This window comes from Cygnus atratus, chromosome 29 (assembly GCF_013377495.2).
Source record: "Cygnus atratus isolate AKBS03 ecotype Queensland, Australia chromosome 29, CAtr_DNAZoo_HiC_assembly, whole genome shotgun sequence".
NCBI lineage: Eukaryota > Metazoa > Chordata > Aves > Anseriformes > Anatidae > Cygnus > Cygnus atratus.
Window position 1 is genome coordinate 871246 of NC_066390.1, and position 20598 is coordinate 891843.

A 20598-nucleotide genomic window follows, 5' to 3' on the forward strand; every position below is an offset into this window, starting at 1 on the left:
TTACTGGCTTCTGCCTGGACACTGAGCCACTGACCGCAGCTCTTTGAGTGCAACCATCTCGCCAATTCTTTACCCACCGAGTTGTCCGATCCATGTCTCTCCAATTTAGAGATCATGGGGGACAGTGCAAGTGCTTTGCACAAGTCCAGGTAGATGATGTCCGTTGCTCTTTCCCTACCCACCAATGCTGTAACCCCATCATAGAAGGCCACCAGATTTGTCAGGCACGATCTGCCCCAAGTGAAGCCATGTTGTCTGTCACCCAGATATCCCAAGCATGGGGAGAGGAGAGCCGCATGAAGGCAGACACAGTGTTGGGCTGGGGCATGAGCCCCCTGTCAGGCTCTTTCTCACCTGCATCTTGTCATAAGTCTTTACAAGTCTTTGTCCGAGTCTTTTCAAAATGAGGCGGGTGTAGCTGCTTCTCCCTCAGGCTGTGGTGGCTTCTCCCATTCTCTTGCTTGTCAGAGGCATTCTGGGGTGATGTGGAGCTCCACAAGTGGAAGCGGCTCGGGCACCTGCTCCACAGAGTGCCTGTGGGATGGATGAGCTGTAACTGATGAGAACAGCCCCAAAGGCCTCCAGCCGTGGCCTGCTCCCCTGTACTGCGTCTGGCTGGGATAGAGTTAATATTCTTAATAGCAGCTTGTAACGTGCTGTGTTTTAGAGCTGTGGCCAAAACAATGCTGGTAGTGGACTGAAGTTGTTAGCTTTTGCTGACCAGTGTTTGCACAGCATCGAGGCCTTCTCTATTTCTTTTACACCTATTTTTACACCTATTTACACTATATTTGTCTATTACACCCGCCCCTCAAGTGAATGGCTGTGGGGTGAGCCAGAGGTTGGGAGGAGACATAACCAGGCAGAGCAACCACACTAACCAACAAGACGTTCCACGCCATGTAACGTCATGCTCAGCAATAAAAGGGTAAAAGAGGGGGTTTAGAGAGTTATGCAACACATCCTTTCCAGGATTGGTCCCATCACTGGGGATTGGTCGTTTTAGAATAGAATGGAATAGAATAGCCCAGTCGGAAGGGATCTTCAAAGATCATCCAGTCCAACAACTTAACCACTCCAGAGTTAACTAAAAGTTAAAGCTTATTATTGAGGGCATCATCCAAATGCCTCTCGAACACTGACAGGCATGGGGAGTTATCACCTCACCAGGACGCCTGTACCAGTGTTTGACCACCCTCATGGTAAGGCGGTTTTTCCTCATGTACAGTCTGAACCTCTCCTTGCGCAGCTTTGTGCCATTCCCATGCATCCTGTCATCGGTTACCAGGGAGAAGAGATCGACACCTGCCTCTGCGTTTCTCCTCCTCGGGAAGTTGTAGAAAGCAATGAGGTGGCCTCTTTGCCTTCTCTTCTCCAGCCTAGACAACCCAGGTGACCTCAGCCTCTCCTCACAGGACATGGCTTCCAGCCCTTTTGCCAGCTTTGTTGCCCTCCTCCGGACACTTTCAAGGACGTTCACATCCCTTTTGTGTTGTGGAGCCCAGAAGTGCACACAATACTCAAGGTGAGGCTGCACACGTACTAAATACAGCAAGATAATTAATTAATAATTAATTAAGATAATTAAATGCAGCAGGATAATTAACGGCTGGCTTTACTGGGTTGAATGCACTCCAGAATGCATTTTGCCCTCTTGGCTGCCAGGACTTGGCTGCTGGCTCACGCTGAGCCTGCTGTGGAGCTGCACCTCCAGAGCCCTTTCTGCTGAGCTGCTGTCCAGCCACCCGTCTCCCAGCCTGTGCTTGCATCCAGCATTACGCTGTCCCAGGTGCAGCACCTGGCATTTTCCTTTGTTGAACTTCATGCCGTTACTAATCTCCCAGTGTGCCAATCTATCTAGATCCTTCTGCAAAGCCTCTCAGCCCTCCACAGAGTCAACAGTGCCTCCCAGTTTAGTGTCATTGGCAAACTTGCTGAGGACCCATTCCTCTCCTGCACCTAGATCTTTGATAAACATGTTGAATGTAATTGGCCCTAGAATTGAGCCCTGGGGAAGACCGCTAGTGACTGGCCACCAGGCAGATGTAGCCCCACTCACTAAGAAACTTGAGGTTGCACGCCAAGAAACGTTTCCCGCACTGGGACAAGAGGTTCCCAGCAGGCCCAACAGACCTCTCATTCGTACAGCAGGCCAGCACGTGTGAGTTGTGCGCTCAGTAGTGCCCAGATAATGGTGGGGTGTGCCAGGCCCCCGTGTGCACTGCACCCTGTAAGGCTGGGCTGACTTGTGGTCACACTGAGGTCTGTTTGATGCCCTCTGCTAGCCCCACACACTGGTAAGCTGCCAAGCAGACATTCAGCAGGCATATTTGGCTTTGCTCCATCACTGTTTTCAGCAATAAATCTATTGCTGCTTCTCTCTTATGAGTGAAGTGCATAATTCCTTTTGCAACACATGGACAAGCACAGATTTCTGAGCTGGGATTCTTGTTGCTGTTTTGTATCGCTCACAATGGGGTGCATCAAACACCCAGCGGGCCACCAACTGCCCAGCAGCATCATGCAGTCAGCACCAGCCGTGCAGAATGTCTGCGCAGGCCCTTCCCCACTAATAAAAGGCCACAGTTTATTGGTAGGGTTATTGATAAAGGGCCACAGTTTATTGGTAGGGTTAGAAGAGAAAGGGTCGTGGTGGGTGGCTTCCAAGAGCAGATGCCAGCCCTGGAGGAAGGATCCAGTGGAGGATGTCCCTCTTCAGCAGGACCAGGATGAGGAAGGCGAGCTGCAGGCCGACAAAGGACAGCAGAAATCTCCTGCAGAACAAAAGAAGGTTCAGATAGAGCCAGGGATAAATTTGTCTTAGCTCTTTCCAACCATCCTCTTTTAACCCTGCCATAGGACCCTGTGCCATGCTGGGAGCAACAGATGCCGCTCAGGACTGGGGTGAGGAACCTGCCTATCCCTCTTGGCTCTGTTGTACTTTGAGGGCCAACGGGGCCTGAAATCCACACCCCACCTGCTTCCCCAACCCAGGAAACAAAGAAATGCTGAAGCAGTTCATCCTGGAGAAGTCAAAAGCTGCCTAATGCCTAGGGAGCCACGACCTCCGAGAGCAACTCACCGCAGCCAAGTACTGATTCGGTGCCTCCTTGACGCCAACTGTTCATCCTACAGGACAAGGCAAAGCAGGGCCATGTGTTAGGGCACGTGAGACAGGGAAGGCATTGGGGGCGCTCAGACCCCCTCCCTCGTTCCCACTGAGGTGAATGGCCCCATGTCCTCGGGGGCCGAGTCCAGACCCTCCCCCCGCATATGGGTGACCTGTTCAGTGATAAACTGGAGCTGATTGATACGGCGGTGCACTGAGGGTTAAGAAGAAGTTTCTAGGCTCGGACGGGCTTACAGAGGGCTACGCGTGATCAAAAGGAATGCACCAATCAGAAGTCTGTAACTACGCCCGCTAGCCGCGTGCAGCGCGTGTAGCTGGCTCAGAAAGCTATATAACGTCTGGCATTGGAACGGTAAAGGGTCTCCATTTCTCGACTATCTTGGAGTCGGTGTCCTCATTCCCTTCAAATGGTGACCCCGACGTGATAAGGGGTAGAGCAACGCTGCACGAGTGTCCGGAGGGAACCCAGCCGAACGAATCAAGCTCGCAGCCAGACTGCAGCTTCAACCCCGGGACATCACCTGAAGGACAGGTGGGCATTCACAATGGGAGCCAATATCTCAGCAGAAGAAGAGGCAATAGTAACATCATTAACGCAATTATTAATAAAAAGGGATGTAAAATATGACCCATTTATGATAAAGCTACTATTGAAGTTTTTGCAAAAACAAGAGGTCCCCTCGACGGCCTCAGCTATATTCGATGTAAAGACTTGGGAACAAGTGGGGGAGAAAGAGTGGGAGGCAGCATCAAGCGGGGATGCGACCGCCGCTGAGGTTATGACCACGTGGCACCTGGTAACGGAGACTTTAAGAGCGTGGCAGGCGGAAAAGAAGGTACAGAGCACCGCTGCCCGGGTGATCCTGATAGCAGCTCCAGGATCAGAGTCTGATAAGCCACCAGAGCAGGACAATTTAACAGATTTGGGGGACGATCCAGAGGAGGGTCGCGGACCCGCACCGCTAAGCCCTACTCCGCGAGCCGCCTCGGCTCCCGCATTGCCCCCCCCTTAACAACGCCTCCTTGGGAGCTCGAGTTTTTGATCCGTGGGAACCATGGGAGCAGGTGTGCCGGGAAGCATTAAAGGACGGGGCAGGAGATCAGCCTGGCGGCCCTGGAGCGCCAGGACCCCTACATCACCAGCATCGCCGACGTGACCGACCAGGTAGCGCTCTACAGTTTCAGCTCCAAGGCCAACAAGTGGGAGAAAACTGATACAGAAGGTATCTTATTTGTGTACAAAAGGTCGGCTTCTCCTTATCATGGTTTTACAATAGTGAATCGACTGAACATGAACAACCTGGTTGAACCAGTAAATAAAGACTTGGAGTTTCAGCTCCATGAGCCTTTTCTTCTTTACAGAAATGCTAGCTTGTCGATTTACAGTATCTGGTTTTACAGCAAGAATGACTGTCATCGAATAGCAAAACTCATGGCTAAAGCGGTAGAACAAGAAGCTCAGAGGTCACAGCAAGTTTCCAGGACAGAAAAAGTCCCGGCAGAACAAATGGCTGCAGTGAAAACAGGCCTATTGACATCCTGGAAATGCTTAGTAAAGCCAAGGATGAATATGAACAACATCAGATCAGTGACCTAAGTATTATATCAAGTTCTGGAATGCAACAAAATGCAACTCTCCTGAAGTCGGAAAGCACAGAGACTTCAGAGCTAAATCTTTAGCAAAATGTTTAAAAATGTGATTTGCTCAATACATTAACAGTCTCTAGCTAACACGCATCAATTCATCTTTTATACATTCCATTAATTGTACTGCTTCTCCATCCCTGACATTAAACAGGTATCCAAGTGAGTAAGGCCATTTTCTCTAAAAAGGCGGAATTTGAAATACGCAAACTTCAGTGATTGTATCGTTTTTAAGCAATGGAATAGTTCTGTTGTATGTTGGAGTTATTTTGGTTGAAATGTATAGTTAAGAAACCACCGCTGAAAGACCATCTTCCTGTTGAGTAGTGTTTGACTGCAATAGTTTGAAATACTTGGTTTCCCTTTTAGCTTAAGGATGGACCATGTCTTAGTTGGGTTTCATTCCTCAGTTGTGTTAGAACTGCGGTGTTGAAAACTATGCAGATGGGGAACAAATGCATGTTTTTCTCTTACCCTTTCCCCAGATTGTTCATGCATACTTCATAGTCTGAAGTTTATGTAGTTAACCTGTTAGTGCTTCTTATGTGATTTCACAATTCAGTAACGTAAGAGTTTAACCTCATACTTTCCCATTTGAAGTCAGAAAAATTTCTAATTATATTTTCTTACGCTGCTGTATTGGTTAGCCCAAGGTCATGGGTGTGAAGAATTTGAAGGCATGTGCTGTATGAACCTGAGTGACAATTCCCAGATGGTATTTCAACAGCTTAAAAAACTGAATGAGTTGTCTGATAAGCTAACGACAAGCTCACTGGGATTGGAGTCTTGGCTAAAGGGATTAGGAATAACCGGGTGGTTAACGGAGTTGGTAAAAGGGGTGATTATTTTGTTTATCGCGTTTGTTGCAATTATAACAGTTATACCGTGCCTTTTGCAATGTTTGCAAAAAATGATTAATCATTCGTTGCGCACGATTTGGCTTGTGGAAACAAAAAAAGGGGGAATTATGGGTGACCCGTTCGGTGATAAACTGGAGCTGATTGATACGGCGGTGCACTAAGGGTTAAGAAGAAGTTTCTAGGCTCGGCCGGCCTATAGAGGGCTACGCGTGATCAAAAGGAATGCACCAATCAGAAGTCTGCAACTACGCCCGCTAGCCGCGTGCAGCACGTGTAGCTGGCTCAGAAAGCTATATAATATCTGGCATTGGAACAATAAAGGGTCTCCATTTCTCGACTGTCTTGGAGTCCGTTTCCTCATTCCCTTCACCCGCAGGCCCACAGTAGGGGGATAGCTCTTACCAGCTGCGCAGCCACGATCTCCTGCATCGAAGTCTTGGGCAGCTCGGCCGCCTGCATCCTCTTCCCCCTGCTACAGACACCACAGAGCTTCTGGGCTGTGAGAAGAGACCTCGGCCAGGACTTCCCCCGTGACTGAGGTGGCCAGGAGGGGCTCAGGGTGCTGCCCAGCCTCTGCTGGAGCAGGGACGAGGCATCTCATTGTCCCAGCACGGCACAAACCCGCACTCCCCCCCTGCACCCTCTGCCTCCTCTCTGCCCCGGGCCTTGGGGGTGCGGGGGGCTCTGACAAGAGGCTGGGAGCTGCTCACTGTCGTGCAGCATTGCTAAAAGGAGTCAAGAGTTGCTCAAAGATGCTTGGAGCTGCTTAGGAGAAGGCAAAGGGCTCTCCAGAGCAGCCGTGAGGAGCTGAAAGGAGCCCCCAAACTGTCTGTGACACAGGTGCCTGGAAGCTGTAGAGATCCTCCCCACCATCTACCCCTGGCCGGGGTCAGGGCGCTGTCCCCACTCACCTGGCAGTTTGTGTTTTGAAAACCTCCTTTCTCTCCCGGAGGTGCTTAATCTCTTCCCTCAGTGCCTGGAGAAGCAAAGGACCAGGTTGTGAGACTATGCCACACATGCTTGGACGGGGCTTCCCCCCCCCCCAAACATGTTGATCTCCCCTCCCTCCTGCCCTCAGGACCTTGTTGATACTGGACTCTTTCGGCAACAGCCTCTTCCAGCTCTGCACGTCTCCAGTTTGCACTGCAAAGCAACCGGGACACATTGCATGGAGTCAGGGTGGGAAAGGGCATCCCCAGTCTATCCCCAGGGCTCTGCAAGGCCAGGCCGGAACCAGGGTAGCAAGCACTAAGGCAGTCTGGGGATCGCACCACTCCCCAGCAGCTCTGCCCTGCCCCTGTTGGATTTCTGCCTTTGGGTTACAGACCTTGAAGAACTCCTCCAGCACCGCTTCCAGATCAGCCCTTGCCTGAGCGACCTGTGCCAAGACCTCTGCCATGTTCTCGTGGCACTCCTGCGCACACTCCAGGGACTCCTGCGCACACTCCAGGGACCCCTTCGCACCCTCTGCCTCCATGGCTTCGCCTGCACATCACAAGCCAGCACAGCGTGAGGAGCATGGCCATGGGCTCAGCCTGCAGCGCCAGCAGCTCCCTATCCTTTGAGTCCTGCATCTCCGTCAGCTCCGGGTTGTGGGCCTACATGTGCTTCAAGACCCCTTCACTACCCCCCCTCGTGCCTGCACCTGCACCTGCACAGCGTGCACAGGGCTGCTCGACCCGTGGGCCTCTGTGAGGCCACCTCCAATGTCAGCATCCCACCCTGTGATGTTACCAGTGCCCACAGCCCCTGGGACCCCTTTCCTTTGGCCCCCCTGCCAGCCTCAGCAGCACACGTGGCTGCCCCACACGGCCCTCCCTCGCGGCCCCAAGACAAGTAGAGGCCAGGCACTGCGCCCAGGCAGCTGGGGGGGCTCCTGCCTGCCCCTCACCGCTTGCAGCCTCACACAGAGCCCTGTTCACCCCCTCGCCCGCCTGCGGGCTGTGCGGTCTCTGGGGAGGTTACTCTGCCCTCACCCTCTTCTCCCAATTTCGCGGCCTTCCCCTGCGCGGCAGACATTGGATGGCTCGTCAGCACTCCCAAAAACCAGATGTAGCAGGACCGAGGCTCTCCTGCAGATAAGCTCCCCACCACAGGGAGCAGCCCTCTTTATACCCTTCGAGGCAGCTGTGTCACACTGACACACCATGGTGACATCATGGTGACATGGCCACTGCTGCCCACTGGGACATGGTTGTCACTTGACTTGCTCTTCATTACCACTCGCACACATGCAGGCAACCCCCCATCTGCTCAAGGTGCCGGCTGCCCCTTAATTTCCCCACAGCTGCTCCTCCCCTAAACATTGTGTCAGCCCTTTAGGATCCCACACGGCTTTTCCATTGCGTCCCACGAGGCGTCCCACCACTGGGCAGCCAGCTCCCCCCACAGTCAGAAGGGTGACCCGAGGGCCCACGGCGATGGGTTCCATGCCTGGGCAGTGGGGCTGGTGGCTCTGCTGGGACAGCCCCAGGAGGGACCGGGACAAGGTGCCCATTCTGCTGGAGTCCTTGGTTTGGGTTCCCGCTGCCATGGTGCCTTCCTGTGCCCCACTGGACTTGTGTGGGTGGGCCTTTGCTGGGCGGATGGCCCCTGCGATGGGCCTGGCAGGAGCCCGGCAGGGACTCGTCTGGGCTCCCCCTGACGCTGCCGTCCCTCTGAGCTCCTCGGTGGGTGAGCGTAGGAGCTCCCACCACACCATCCAGACCCTTCCCCATCATTCCCAGCCCCCTGGCGACTTTTTCAGTCGGGATCCAGCCACCCCTCTAGACCCTGCCTGGTCATACCATCCCCACCACGGTGGGTGCCTGGGATGGACTCAACCTTCCCCACATGCAGCCCATACAGCACTATGCTCTGTACTTGTAGCTAGAACTGACTTGATATTGCACCAATGTGTTTTGTCTACCGCTGAGCCGTGCTGGCACAGCATCAGGCCTCCCACAGCGCCCTCCCTCTGCCACCCCCCAGCCCCAAATCCAGTCGGCTGGCTGTGGGCAAGAGGTGGGGAGGGGGCATTGCCAGGGCAGCTGACCCAAAAAGACCAAAGGGATAGTCCATACGGCGACGTCACACTCAGCAATAGAAGCTGTGGAAGGGGAGGGAGAAGGGGGAAGACACAAGGGACACAGATTCCTTGGTCAAGACCTTTATTTATTCCTCCGTTTCTTCTTTCTTCTCCTGCTGCAAAACCTCACTTTATCATCGCTATCCTGCAGGAGATCACGTAGCTCTGGAGGCACAGTTGTCACCACGTCGTCGTCTGAAACTTCTTCTACCAAATTAGAGGGGACAAATCCTCTTGTGCCATCCATCAGCTCTCCCACAAACCAGCCGTCTTCATCCATGTCTCCATAGACATAAATGAATTCTCCCGCAGTCAGAGGAAGCTCTTCTTCGGGGTGCTCATTAGGACCCTCAAAAGGATCGTAGCTATATCGAGCTAAAAATTTTCGAAGTTTTAGCGAATTCTTGTCCCGAGGACTGCAGGATGAAGGACACATCCTCTGCTCCTGATTCTCCGTTCCCACCCACAGGGCCCTCTTCACGGTTGCAAAGGTCATGGGACTGCTCTGCATAGGCCTGTGCTGTGGGAGAATGATGTCACCTGTGGTAGTCCTGAACCGATACGGTTGGATTTTTTTCTTTTTTCTTGCTCAAGTTGCTGAGAGAGCAGCTCACATTGTTGACTTTGGTGCTGATGCTGTTTCTCTAATTCTCTCAGCTGCGCTTGAGACACTTGCGCGTCTTCCTCATGTGTCCTCCTTTGCTCTGCCCAAGCCCTCTGCAAATGCTCAACTTCCTCTTTTTTCGTCTGCAGCAGTCGCTTTGTTTCCTCGAGGTCGTTCTCCTGTTGTTGCCTTCGTTCTGCCAGTTGTCTCATGGCTTTCAGTTCACAACCCAGATCTTTCAGTCGCGTTTGAAGATGTTTGGCCTCTCTCATGGCAGAACTTTGCTGCTCTGTCACTTGCACGAGTTTCCCCTTCAGAGCAGCGCTGTCAGATCGAACCTCCTCTATCCGCTCCTTCTGCCCACGGAGCTGAGAATTTTCTTCTGCGCGTCTGGCATTTTCATTTATCATCTCTGTTAGACGCACTTTCAGCTCCTCGTACCCTTTCTGCAGTCTTGAGCGTTCCTGATCCAGGTTCTTGTGAGGCCTAAGTTTTTTCCCAGCCTCGGTTTCCAGTTGCCCTCTCTGCTGCTGGTCGACCTGCTCTGTCTTTGCAGCAGTCTTTCCAGATTTCAAGGCGATCTCTCTCAGTTGCCTGTCTTCTTCTTGCAGGTGCTTGGTAAGGAGGCCTAGCATATTAGTCTTCTGCTGGAGCCTCTCCACCTCCTCCCTCAGTTCCAGAGACCTTTTCTTCCTCAGAAGGCGGGTCTCCTCTTGAAGGACACTGCATTGCCTCTGCAGGTCCTCCAGGGCATGCTGCAGATGAGCTTTCTCCTCCAGCAGCTGGCTCTCTCCACTGCCAGGTGGACAGGCCTCTTGTTGCGCTGCGACCTGAACAGCCACGTCTGTGACCGCCCGCCCGCAGCTCTTCCCTTCTCCCTGGAGGTGAGCGTCTTTTAAGCTGGAGTGGGTTGTCTGCTGCCCTCCTCCACCAGCAGCACCAGATGCACCGGGGCGCTTCGAAGAGCAGGTCCCGGTGGTCCCTGTGCCCAGGCGAGTCTGCAGGCGGTGCCAGGCTGCAGCCCTGTCTTCGCTGTGGGAGGCAGGCGGCCGCCCCTCAGCCTGCTCCAGGATGTACTGCTGGAAGAGTTTTCTCTGCAGTTCCAGTTCATTTTGCAGGTTTAGGATGTGGGCGGTCTGCTTGCTGTCCTTCCGCCACTGGAGCTGCCTGTGGACCTCCTGCAGCTTGCTGCGGGCCTCGCTGCTGCTGCTGCAGCCGTGCTTCACCAGCTCCTCGGCCAGCTCCTGCTGCAGCTCCCGCGCCTGGCGGATGGCGTCGTCCCGCTGCTGCTGGAGCAACTCCTGTGCCTGGCGCCACCTGGCCTCCTTCTCACGCAGCAGCTGACGGATCTCTGTTGCCCGCTGCTTCTGGCTCAGCTCCCACAGCTGCTGCAGCTCCCGTGCCCGTTGCTGCTCCCATTTGGAGCGTAGCTTCTCAGCCAGAAGCTGCCGCTCCTGCTCTGCTGTCTTCTTCATCTCACAGATTTCATCAGCAAAGCGGCGGTGCAGCTCCTGGGAGCGGAGACGCTCGGCCTCCAGCTGGGCCTGCAGCGCCTCCAGTTCCTTCGTGTGCTCCTCCTGCTGCACAGGCCTGCTGGGGGGTCGCGCTGGGCCCCGACGGGATGAGGGGTGACTGTACGCCACGGGCCCCTGGCCCACACCACCCCGGATCATGGCTTAAGGAATGAGAATGATGAACGGTCACCAAACGCTGCCAGCAATAGCCACCAGCGATCGCACGGCCTGGGCCTCTGAGGGACAGCAGCCTCTGAGCCCTCAGCAGACACTGGCTCCCAGCACCGCGCAGCAGCAGAGGTCGCCTCTGCCACTGGCCCGGCCTGGGCGAGCGCGGCCTTATATAGTGTCCTGGTGATGACGTCATAAAGGGGGGGGGGTGACGTCATATGACCTTATATGGTGTGTGCCCGCCCAAACACACCCCGACAGCCTCAGCACAAGGGGTGCAGAGGAGGGATGCGAAGGGTTGTTAACGAGTGCAGACGGAGCCCCCGCGCAGGTGCACAACGAGAATCTGTCTGTGAGGCCTCAGGCATGGGCACAGCTCATGGGTCTGGACCATGTCTGTCCTTTAGTGTGGGAAGCGTGGTAGTGATGACATACAGCATTACACAGCCATTAGCATTTGCTAGTTGGCCGGTTCACAGCTGCTCTTTACTGATCACATCCGTAGGGATCTGATGACATCCATCTTGCCAATTTATTCCTAAAAAATGCATTTCCAGTGCACATCCTTTCACCTTATTCTGTTTAACATGAGAAAAGCAGCCATCCAGAATTGTGTTATTTTCTCCCCTTTCTCAAAAGCAGCCTCTCCTGTGTTGCCCCACACGACGATGTCTTCAACGTACTGCAGGTGTTGAGGAGAAATATTTCTTCACTGAAAGAGCTGTGAAGCGTTGGAACAGGCTGCCCAGGGAAGCGGTTGAGTCACTGGTAGCTTAACGGTTGGACTTGATGATCTCGGAGGTTTTCTCCAACCTCAGGGATTCTATGATTCTATGAGGTGCTGACAGGAGCAGAGCAGACACGTGGCTTGCAAAGACGATTGTGTTGTCACTGGTGGCTCAGTGATACCTCGGTGATAAAAGGCAGAGCAGGGAAAATGTGGGCCCCCTCTGGAAGGAGACAGGAGGAGGCTGAGGCACTCAGCAACTTTTTTGCCTCGGTTGTCATCGGCAAGTGCTCCAGCCACCCCGCCCAACTCCCCGAAGGCAAAACCAGGGACTGGGAGAATGAAGAACTGCCCAGTGTAGGAGAAGATCAGATTCAAGACCATCTAAGGAACCTGAAGGTGCACAAGTCCATGGGACCTGATGAGCTACATCCATGGGTCCTGAGGGAACCGGTGGACTTGCTAAGCCACTGTCCATCATATATGAGACGTTGTGGAAGTCCGTTTAAGTAGTTCCCACTGACTGGAGGAGGGGAAACATAACCCCCATTCTAAAAAAGGGAAAATGGAAGACCTGGGAGCTACAAGCCTTCCTCCCTCTGTGGGGGTGCAGAGCCTTCATCACCCTCAGGCGGGAGGCAGAGCAGAGGCAGGGCCGGGCTGGCCGGGCTGGATTCTTTCCAGGAGATCCCTGTCTGTTCTGTACCGGGGAGCCCAGAACTGGACACAGTACTCAAGAACCGGATTCAGTCCTCAGAACTGCATACAGCACAGTTCTCCCCGACTGCGTGCCCCGGGTGCCCCCAGCCCCACGTGGCCCCTCAGGTATGTGTGTACCCCCCCAGCGCTCATCTGGGTGCGGAGGGAGCCGAGCCGCGGCGGGACGCGCCCGGCCAGCGAGGCCCTGACGGCGCCGCCGGGCCCAGCCTTGGGCCGCGCTCCCGGTCCCGGTCCGCTGAGGATCGCGGCCAGCACCTGGCCCCCCCCAGGGCTTCCCCGTTCCCCCCCCCCGGGGCCGTGACTTGGCTCCCGCAGAGCTGCCATGCACAGGGCAGTGCTGAATAACGGGCCCAGGTTATGCATAAGTAGAGGCTTATTGTGAAACTTCATGCATATGTAACTCTTTATTGCATATAACCATGGCAAGTTGCCGCGTCGTGAGAGCACGACTCACGACTTTGTTGAGACAACCCCCCGTGCTGCCCAGTTCCGAATAAACGTCCAGAGAAGGGCAACGAAGCTGGTGAGGGGTCTGGAGAACAAGTCTTACGAGGAGCGGCTGAGGGAGCTGGGATTGTTCAGCCTGGAAAAGAGGAGGCTCAGGGGCGACCGTATCGCGCTCTATAAGTACGTTAAAGGAGGCTGTAGCGAGGTGGGGGTTGGTCTATTCTCCCATGTGCCTGGGGACCGGACAAGGGGGAATGGGCTAAAGTTGCGCCAGGGGAGGTTTAGGTTGGGTATTAAGAAGAACTTATTTACCGAAAGGGCTGTTAGGCATTGGAACGGGCTGCCCAGGGAAGTGGCTGAGTCACCATCCCTGGAGGTCTTTAAAAGACGTTTAGATGCAGAGCTTAGCGATATGGTTTAGTGGAGGGCTTGTTAGTGTTAGGTCAGAGGTTGGACTCGGTGATCTTGGAGGTCTCTTCCAACCTAGATGATTCTGTGATTCTGTGATACTTTACAATCTTACTGATTGTGGAGTCCGTTTTCCGCAAGTCAGCTGCCCTGGAGCAGGATTGCGAGGAGGTGGGGGCTGACAGCGTGGAGGGCGAGGAGGAGGGGCAGTACCAGTGCCTTGTCTGTTCTGCCAGCTGCACCGCGAGCCGCTCATTAAAAGCCCAATCTGCATCATCCTGCCTCTCGCTTATTGTCCCAACACACTCTGCTTCACGCTCACCCGGGCAGGACCCCCAGCTGACGATACTGGGGGGGGCTTCCTGTGTGGTGGGGGCTGTCCTGGAGGGGGGGATGCTGGCTGGCGGGGGGCACCTTGGGTGGGTTGGGGGCTGCGCCTGCTGTGAGTGGGTTACATGGTGCTGGGCTGTCTGCACAGCGCCTGGGCTGGGGGCTGAGCCCTCCCCCGTGCCGAGACCCGGGGAGGGGGAGGGGGGGCTGGAAGGGGGCCCGGGCCCGCTATTCAGCGCTGCCCCGTGCATGGCGGCTCTGCGGGAGCCAAGTCACGGCCCGGGGGGGGGGAGGACGGGAAAGCCCGGGGGGGGGGGAGGGGCAGGTACTACCCCCCGCCGTCCCCGTTCGCGCCTGAGCGGCAAATAAAGGCTGGAGCCCGGGGGCGGCGCTGTCGGGGGCGGCACCGGGGGCCGGGAGCGGGACCGGGGCCGGGGCCCGTCCCGCGTCCGCCGCTATCCCACAGTCCCCAGGGGGCGCTCTGCCCGCCGCCTCCTCTCTGTGGTCGGCCACTCCTTGCCGGGCGGCTGATAGGGGCGGTGCTTGAGCGGCGCCGACCAATCCCGACAGCGTCGCCGGCGTCGGGAAGCCTCCTATTGGCCGGCCCCGCGCCGCGCGGGGACCAATCCCCGCCGCCGTCGGTTTGGAAACCGGCGGCGGGCGGCGCGGGGCCCGTAGACGGGTCCCGGCAGGGCCGGGCGCAGGGTGCGGAGCCCCCATGGCGTCTCGCGGCCCCCCCCGGCGGCGGGGAGCCCCGCGCCACGGAGCCCCGCGCCACGGAGCCCCGCGGGACGCCCCCGTTCCAGGCAGACCCGGCGGCGCTGGCCGCGATCCTCGGCGGACCGGGACCGGGAGCGCGGCCCAAGGCTGGGCCCGGCGGCGCCGTCAGGGCCTCGCTGGCTGGGCGCGTCCCGCCGCGGCTCGGCTCCCTCCGCACGCAGATGAGCGCTGGGGGGGCATTTGGTGACCGTTCATCATTCTCAATCCTTAAGCCATGATCCGGGGTGGTGTGGGCCAGGGGCCCGTGGCGTACAGTCACCCCTCATCCCGTCGGGGCCCAGCGCGACCCCCCAGCAGGCCTGTGCAGCAGGAGGAGCACACGAAGGAACTGGAGGCGCTGCAGGCCCAGCTGGAGGCCGAGCGTCTCCGCTCCCAGGAGCTGCACCGCCGCTTTGCTGATGAAATCTGTGAGATGAAGAAGACAGCAGAGCAGGAGCGGCAGCTTCTGGCTGAGAAGCTACGCTCCAAATGGGAGCAGCAACGGGCACGGGAGCTGCAGCAGCTGTGGGAGCTGAGCCAGAAGCAGCGGGCAACAGAGATCCGTCAGCTGCTGCGTGAGAAGGAGGCCAGGTGGCGCCAGGCACAGGAGTTGCTCCAGCAGCAGCGGGACGACGCCATCCGCCAGGCGCGGGAGCTGCAGCAGGAGCTGGCCGAGGAGCTGGTGAAGCACGGCTGCAGCAGCAGCAGCGAGGCCCGCAGCAAGCTGCAGGAGGTCCACAGGCAGCTCCAGTGGCGGAAGGACAGCAAGCAGACCGCCCACATCCTAAACCTGCAAAATGAACTGGAACTGCAGAGAAAACTCTTCCAGCAGTACATCCTGGAGCAGGCTGAGGGGCGGCCGCCTGCCTCCCACAGCGAAGACAGGGCTGCAGCCTGGCACCGCCTGCAGACTCGCCTGGGCACAGGGACCACCGGGACCTGCTCTTCGAAGCGCCCCGGTGCATCTGGTGCTGCTGGTGGAGGAGGGCAGCAGACAACCCACTCCAGCTTAAAAGACGCTCACCTCCAGGGAGAAGGGAAGAGCTGCGGGCGGGCGGTCACAGACGTGGCTGTTCAGGTCGCAGCGCAACAAGAGGCCTGTCCACCTGGCAGTGGAGAGAGCCAGCTGCTGGAGGAGAAAGCTCATCTGCAGCATGCCCTGGAGGACCTGCAGAGGCAATGCAGTGTCCTTCAAGAGGAGACCCGCCTTCTGAGGAAGAAAAGGTCTCTGGAACTGAGGGAGGAGGTGGAGAGGCTCCAGCAGAAGACTAATATGCTAGGCCTCCTTACCAAGCACCTGCAAGAAGAAGACAGGCAACTGAAAGAGATCGCCTTGAAATCTGGAAAGACTGCTGCAAAGACAGAGCAGGTCGACCAGCAGCAGAGAGGGCAACTGGAAACCGAGGCTGGGAAAAAACTTAGGCCTCACAAGAACCTGGATCAGGAACGCTCAAGACTGCAGAAAGGGTACGAGGAGCTGAAAGTGCGTCTAACAGAGATGATAAATGAAAATGCCAGACGCGCAGAAGAAAATTCTCAGCTCCGTGGGCAGAAGGAGCGGATAGAGGAGGTTCGATCTGACAGCGCTGCTCTGAAGGGGAAACTCGTGCAAGTGACAGAGCAGCAAAGTTCTGCCATGAGAGAGGCCAAACATCTTCAAACGCGACTGAAAGATCTGGGTTGTGAACTGAAAGCCATGAGACAACTGGCAGAACGAAGGCAACAACAGGAGAACGACCTCGAGGAAACAAAGCGACTGCTGCAGACGAAAAAAGAGGAAGTTGAGCATTTGCAGAGGGCTTGGGCAGAGCAAAGGAGGACACATGAGGAAGACGCGCAAGTGTCTCAAGCGCAGCTGAGAGAATTAGAGAAACAGCATCAGCACCAAAGTCAACAATGTGAGCTGCTCTCTCAGCAACTTGAGCAAGAAAAAAGAAAAAAATCCAACCGTATCGGTTCAGGACTACCACAGGTGACATCATCTCCCACAGCACAGGCCTATGCAGAGCAGTCCCATGACCTTTGCAACCGTGAAGAGGGCCCTGTGGGTGGGAACGGAGAATCAGGAGCAGAGGATGTGTCCTTCATCCTGCAGTCCTCGGGACAAGAATCGCTAAAACTTCGAAAATTTTTAGCTCGATATAGCTACGATCCTTTTGAGGGTCCTAATGAGCACCCCGAAGAAGAGCTTCCTCTGACTGCGGGAGAATTCATTTATGTCTATGGAGACATGGATGAAGACGGCTGGTTTGTGGGAGAGCTGATGGATGGCACAAGAGGATTTGTCCCCTCTAATTTGGTAGAAGAAGTTTCAGACGACGACGTGATGACAACTGTGCCTCCAGAGCTACGTGATCTCCTGCAGGATAGCGATGATGAAGTGAGGTTTTGCAGCAGGAGAAGAAAGAAGAAACGGAGGAATAAATAAAGGTCTTGACCAAGGAATCTGTGTCCCTTGTGTCTTCCCCCTTCTCCCTCCCCTTCCACAGCTTCTATTGCTGAGTGTGACGTCGCCGTATGGACTATCCCTTTGGTCTTTTTGGGTCAGCTGCCCTGGCAATGCCCCCTCCCCACCTCTTGCCCACAGCCAGCCGACTGGATTTGGGGCTGGGGGGTGGCAGAGGGAGGGCGCTGTGGGAGGCCTGATGCTGTGCCAGCACGGCTCAGCGGTAGACAAAACACATTGGTGCAATATCAAGTCAGTTCTAGCTACAAGTACAGAGCATAGTGCTGTATGGGCTGCAGTGGGGAAGGTTGAGTCCATCCCAGGCACCCACCGTGGTGGGGATGGTATGACCAGGCAGGGTCTAGAGGGGTGGCTGGATCCCGACTGAAAAAGTCGCCAGGGGGCTGGGAATGATGGGGAAGGGTCTGGATGGTGTGGTGGGAGCTCCTACGCTCACCCACCGAGGAGCTCAGAGGGACGGCAGCGTCAGGGGGAGCCCAGACGAGTCCCTGCCGGGCTCCTGCCAGGTCCATCGCAGGGGCCATCCGCCCAGCAAAGGCCCACCCACACAAGTCCAGTGGGGCACAGGAAGGCACCATGGCAGCGGGAACCCAAACCAAGGACTCCAGCAGAATGGGCACCTTGTCCCGGTCCCTCCTGGGGCTGTCCCAGCAGAGCCACCAGCCCCACTGCCCAGGCATGGAACCCATCGCCGTGGGCCCTCGGGTCACCCTTCTGACTGTGGGGGGAGCTGGCTGCCCAGTGGTGGGACGCCTCGTGGGACGCAATGGAAAAGCCGTGTGGGATCCTAAAGGGCTGACACAATGTTTAGGGGAGGAGCAGCTGTGGGGAAGTTAAGGGGCAGCCGGCACCTTGAGCAGATGGGGGGTTGCCTGCATGTGTGCGAGTGGTAATGAAGAGCAAGTCAAGTGAGCAAGCAGCATGAGTGTTCTCCAAGGGATGTCAGCTCTGCACGTGCATGTGCCGGTGAATCTCTAGGGGTGAGAGCACAGCGTGGCCAGCTCCACACCTCGGTTTGGAGCATCCTTTTTCCTTCATTCTTGGTCACAATGGTGACCATGACTCTGCTTTACCTGGCTTGTGGAAAGGCTGCTCAGCCTGTAACTTGTGAAGCTTCTGCTCCCTGCTGCGAGCTGCTTGGAAAGCCCTGGCTCTTTCAGAACCCAGGTTCCCCTTTGGACCAACGGCCCAGGTGTGCTCGGGGCAGCGGTCTGTGCCAGCTGTGACGGATTTCACATCATCGCTGCTTCTGGAAGCCTGCTGCAGGCCCACCATGCCTGCTGCCGCCATCGTTCACCCAGCTCTGCCACAAGCACCTCGTTTCTCCTCAGGTGTGGCCTCGGGTGAGCTGTCCCCTCCTGGCTGCCTGCAGGAGAGCTTCAGGGGCCTCAAAGAGAAGGCTCTGCTGGGCTCCGCTGTCACTTTGCCCTTTGGAACAAAAGCGCAAACCTGCGCTACAACACCGCCGTCGTGCAGCCATCTGGGAGCACAACCAACAGGCTCCCTGAGAAGAGAATCCCCCGTGCCCCCCAGCGTGCCCCCCATTTTCACTCGCATGTGCCCCCACTCCCATATGTCCCCCTTTCCCCTCACTATTTCAACTCCCATGTCCCCACCAGTAGTTTTCCAAATTGAATGATATTCTGTGTTTTTGGTTAATTCCTACAACATATTTCAGTCCGTTTTCAGCAAGTCAATGGAGGATGGCATCTGGTTTAGTAACAGTTCTAGTTTTCCCTTTCCTTGTTTTTCTCACCTTTCAGCTGAGGCCAATAGCATTTGAAGTTACCTATTTTCTGTCTCTAGTTTCTCTTGGTTTTCCTTTTCAAATTCCAGTGATTTTTTTAGCACCTCCTTTTCTGATCTTAATGCAGCATATTCTACATCTGCAATTCTCCCAGGGGAGAAATTGCACAAGAAATTCTAAGGCATTTAGGTTTTGAAGTTTTAAAGGGTCAGAGATAGTTAAGTACTGAAAGGAAGTGACTTGTAGAAAATGGACTCCACAATCAGTAAGACTGTAAAGTAGGTATGTTTATTCAGCACTGGGCAGCATGGGGCGGGGGGGTAGTCCCACCAAAATCATGTGCACCTGACTGCAGCAATTCGCCATGGTTATATGCAGTAAAGAGTTACATATGCATGACGTTTCACAATGCATAGTCATAACCCGTCCCCGCTTCATATTAAAATTAGTTCCAAGGAGTCATTGCCATAAACTCCTCCCATTTGTGCTTGCACAGTGTATTCTGGTGGTGATCGCTGGGGGTCGTGGGGATGAAGGTTGGTGACTCTTCCTCGTCACCGCTAGTTGACCTCTTGTCTTTGCACAGACTCAGTTGCTCCTTGCCTCTGTCCATCTGCAGGACCAGTTTCTACCAGTTTCTTAAGATAGGCTCACTCTCTTATTAGGAGACTGACCTTGGTAAGGGGCCCAAGGCTTCTTGCTTTAGTTAATTTGCACAACGCACCATAGTTAGCAAAGACACTAAGTAGCATCCTAGTTTAATGCTGTCAGCGCTCTATCTCTACTTGATAAGATTCTCCTAACTCCCTCTCTCAGAAGGAAGATATTTGCCAACTCCCAGAACCCCAAAGTGTTCATGAATTAAGAACTTTCCTGGGAATGGTGGGATGGTGCCGCATGTGGATTCCTAATTAGGGACTGATGATGAAACCTTTATATGAATTGTTGAAGTTATCCAAGGGCTCCCTTCGGTGGACCAATGGAAGTCAGAATCTGCTTTCACCTGTGAAAGGCAGGCTGCAGCCCTCGGTTTCCTGACACAGTGCTTGGGGTAATATAAGCAAGCAGCATCATACTTTTCCAAACAATTGGATCCAGTAAGTCAGGGATAGCCTGGATGCTTGAGAGCAGTGGCTGCTACAGTATTGTTAATACAAGAGGCCTGGAGGTTCACCATGGGACAGAAAATAACTGTTTATGTTCCGGACACGGTAACTATAGTATTGGACTAATAGACCAAGTTTACATGAAGAAAAACAATTGAGGAGGTCTATTCAAGTAGACCCTACCTGAAGGACTCCCCTTGGCAACACCCAGATTGGGAATTGTATATGGATGGTAGCAGTTTTACGAAAGGAATGAAAAAGAGTATCTGGATATGCAGTCACTACTATTGAGACAGTAGTGGAAGCTCAAACATTGCCTGCCAGCACATCTGCCCAGAAGGCCGAATTAATTGCTCTCACTTGAGCTTTGTAGTTAAGCAAAGACAAATACGTAAACATCTGGAATGGTTCAAAATACACCTTTGGAGTAGTCCATGAGCATGGAGCCATTTGGAAAGAGAGGGGACTACGTTTGGAAAGAGAGAGGACTACTGTCTGCACAAGAGACAGAGATAAAGCATAAATAAGAAATTTTGAGTTTACTTGAAAGTATACAAATCCCTGTTGCCGTAGCTAATAGGCATTGCAAAGCTTACCAATAGTGGTGAACCACCCAAGAAAGAGGAAATAAGCTGGCTGATTTAGCCGTAAAATGGGTTGCAGAAAAAGCAAGATTTAAGATTAATTAAAACTTTAAAAATTAAAACTTTAAAAGTGGAAAAATGGGAGAATGGATGGGCAGTTACACTCTATTCTCTTATGAATAGTGAAAGAAGAACACAATGCTGTGCACTGGGGAAATAGAAAATTTGCTAAAGCACTTACAGAGGTCAGTTATTAGCAGGAATATGGTAGAGACTATTAGGCCAGTCACAGAGAGGTGTGAAATATGTTGTA

At 54.7% G+C, this 20598-nt stretch overlaps 1 protein-coding gene across 1 annotated transcript; it reads left to right on the forward strand.

Moving 5' to 3' along the window:
• The first annotated feature begins 14477 nt into the window (after positions 1–14477).
• LOC118260171 (RIMS-binding protein 3A-like) lies at positions 14478–16826 on the forward strand. Its single transcript, XM_035570243.2, has one exon. The coding sequence runs from the start codon at positions 14617–14619 to the stop codon at positions 16807–16809; it is 2193 nt and encodes a 730-aa protein (XP_035426136.1). The 5' UTR covers positions 14478–14616; the 3' UTR covers positions 16810–16826.
• The last annotated feature ends 3772 nt before the right edge of the window (positions 16827–20598 follow it).

Coding starts and splice junctions, on each gene's coding strand:
- LOC118260171 (XM_035570243.2), top strand. CDS start 14,617: ATGATCCGGGGTGGTGTGGGCCAGGGGCCCGTGGCGTACAGTCACCCC.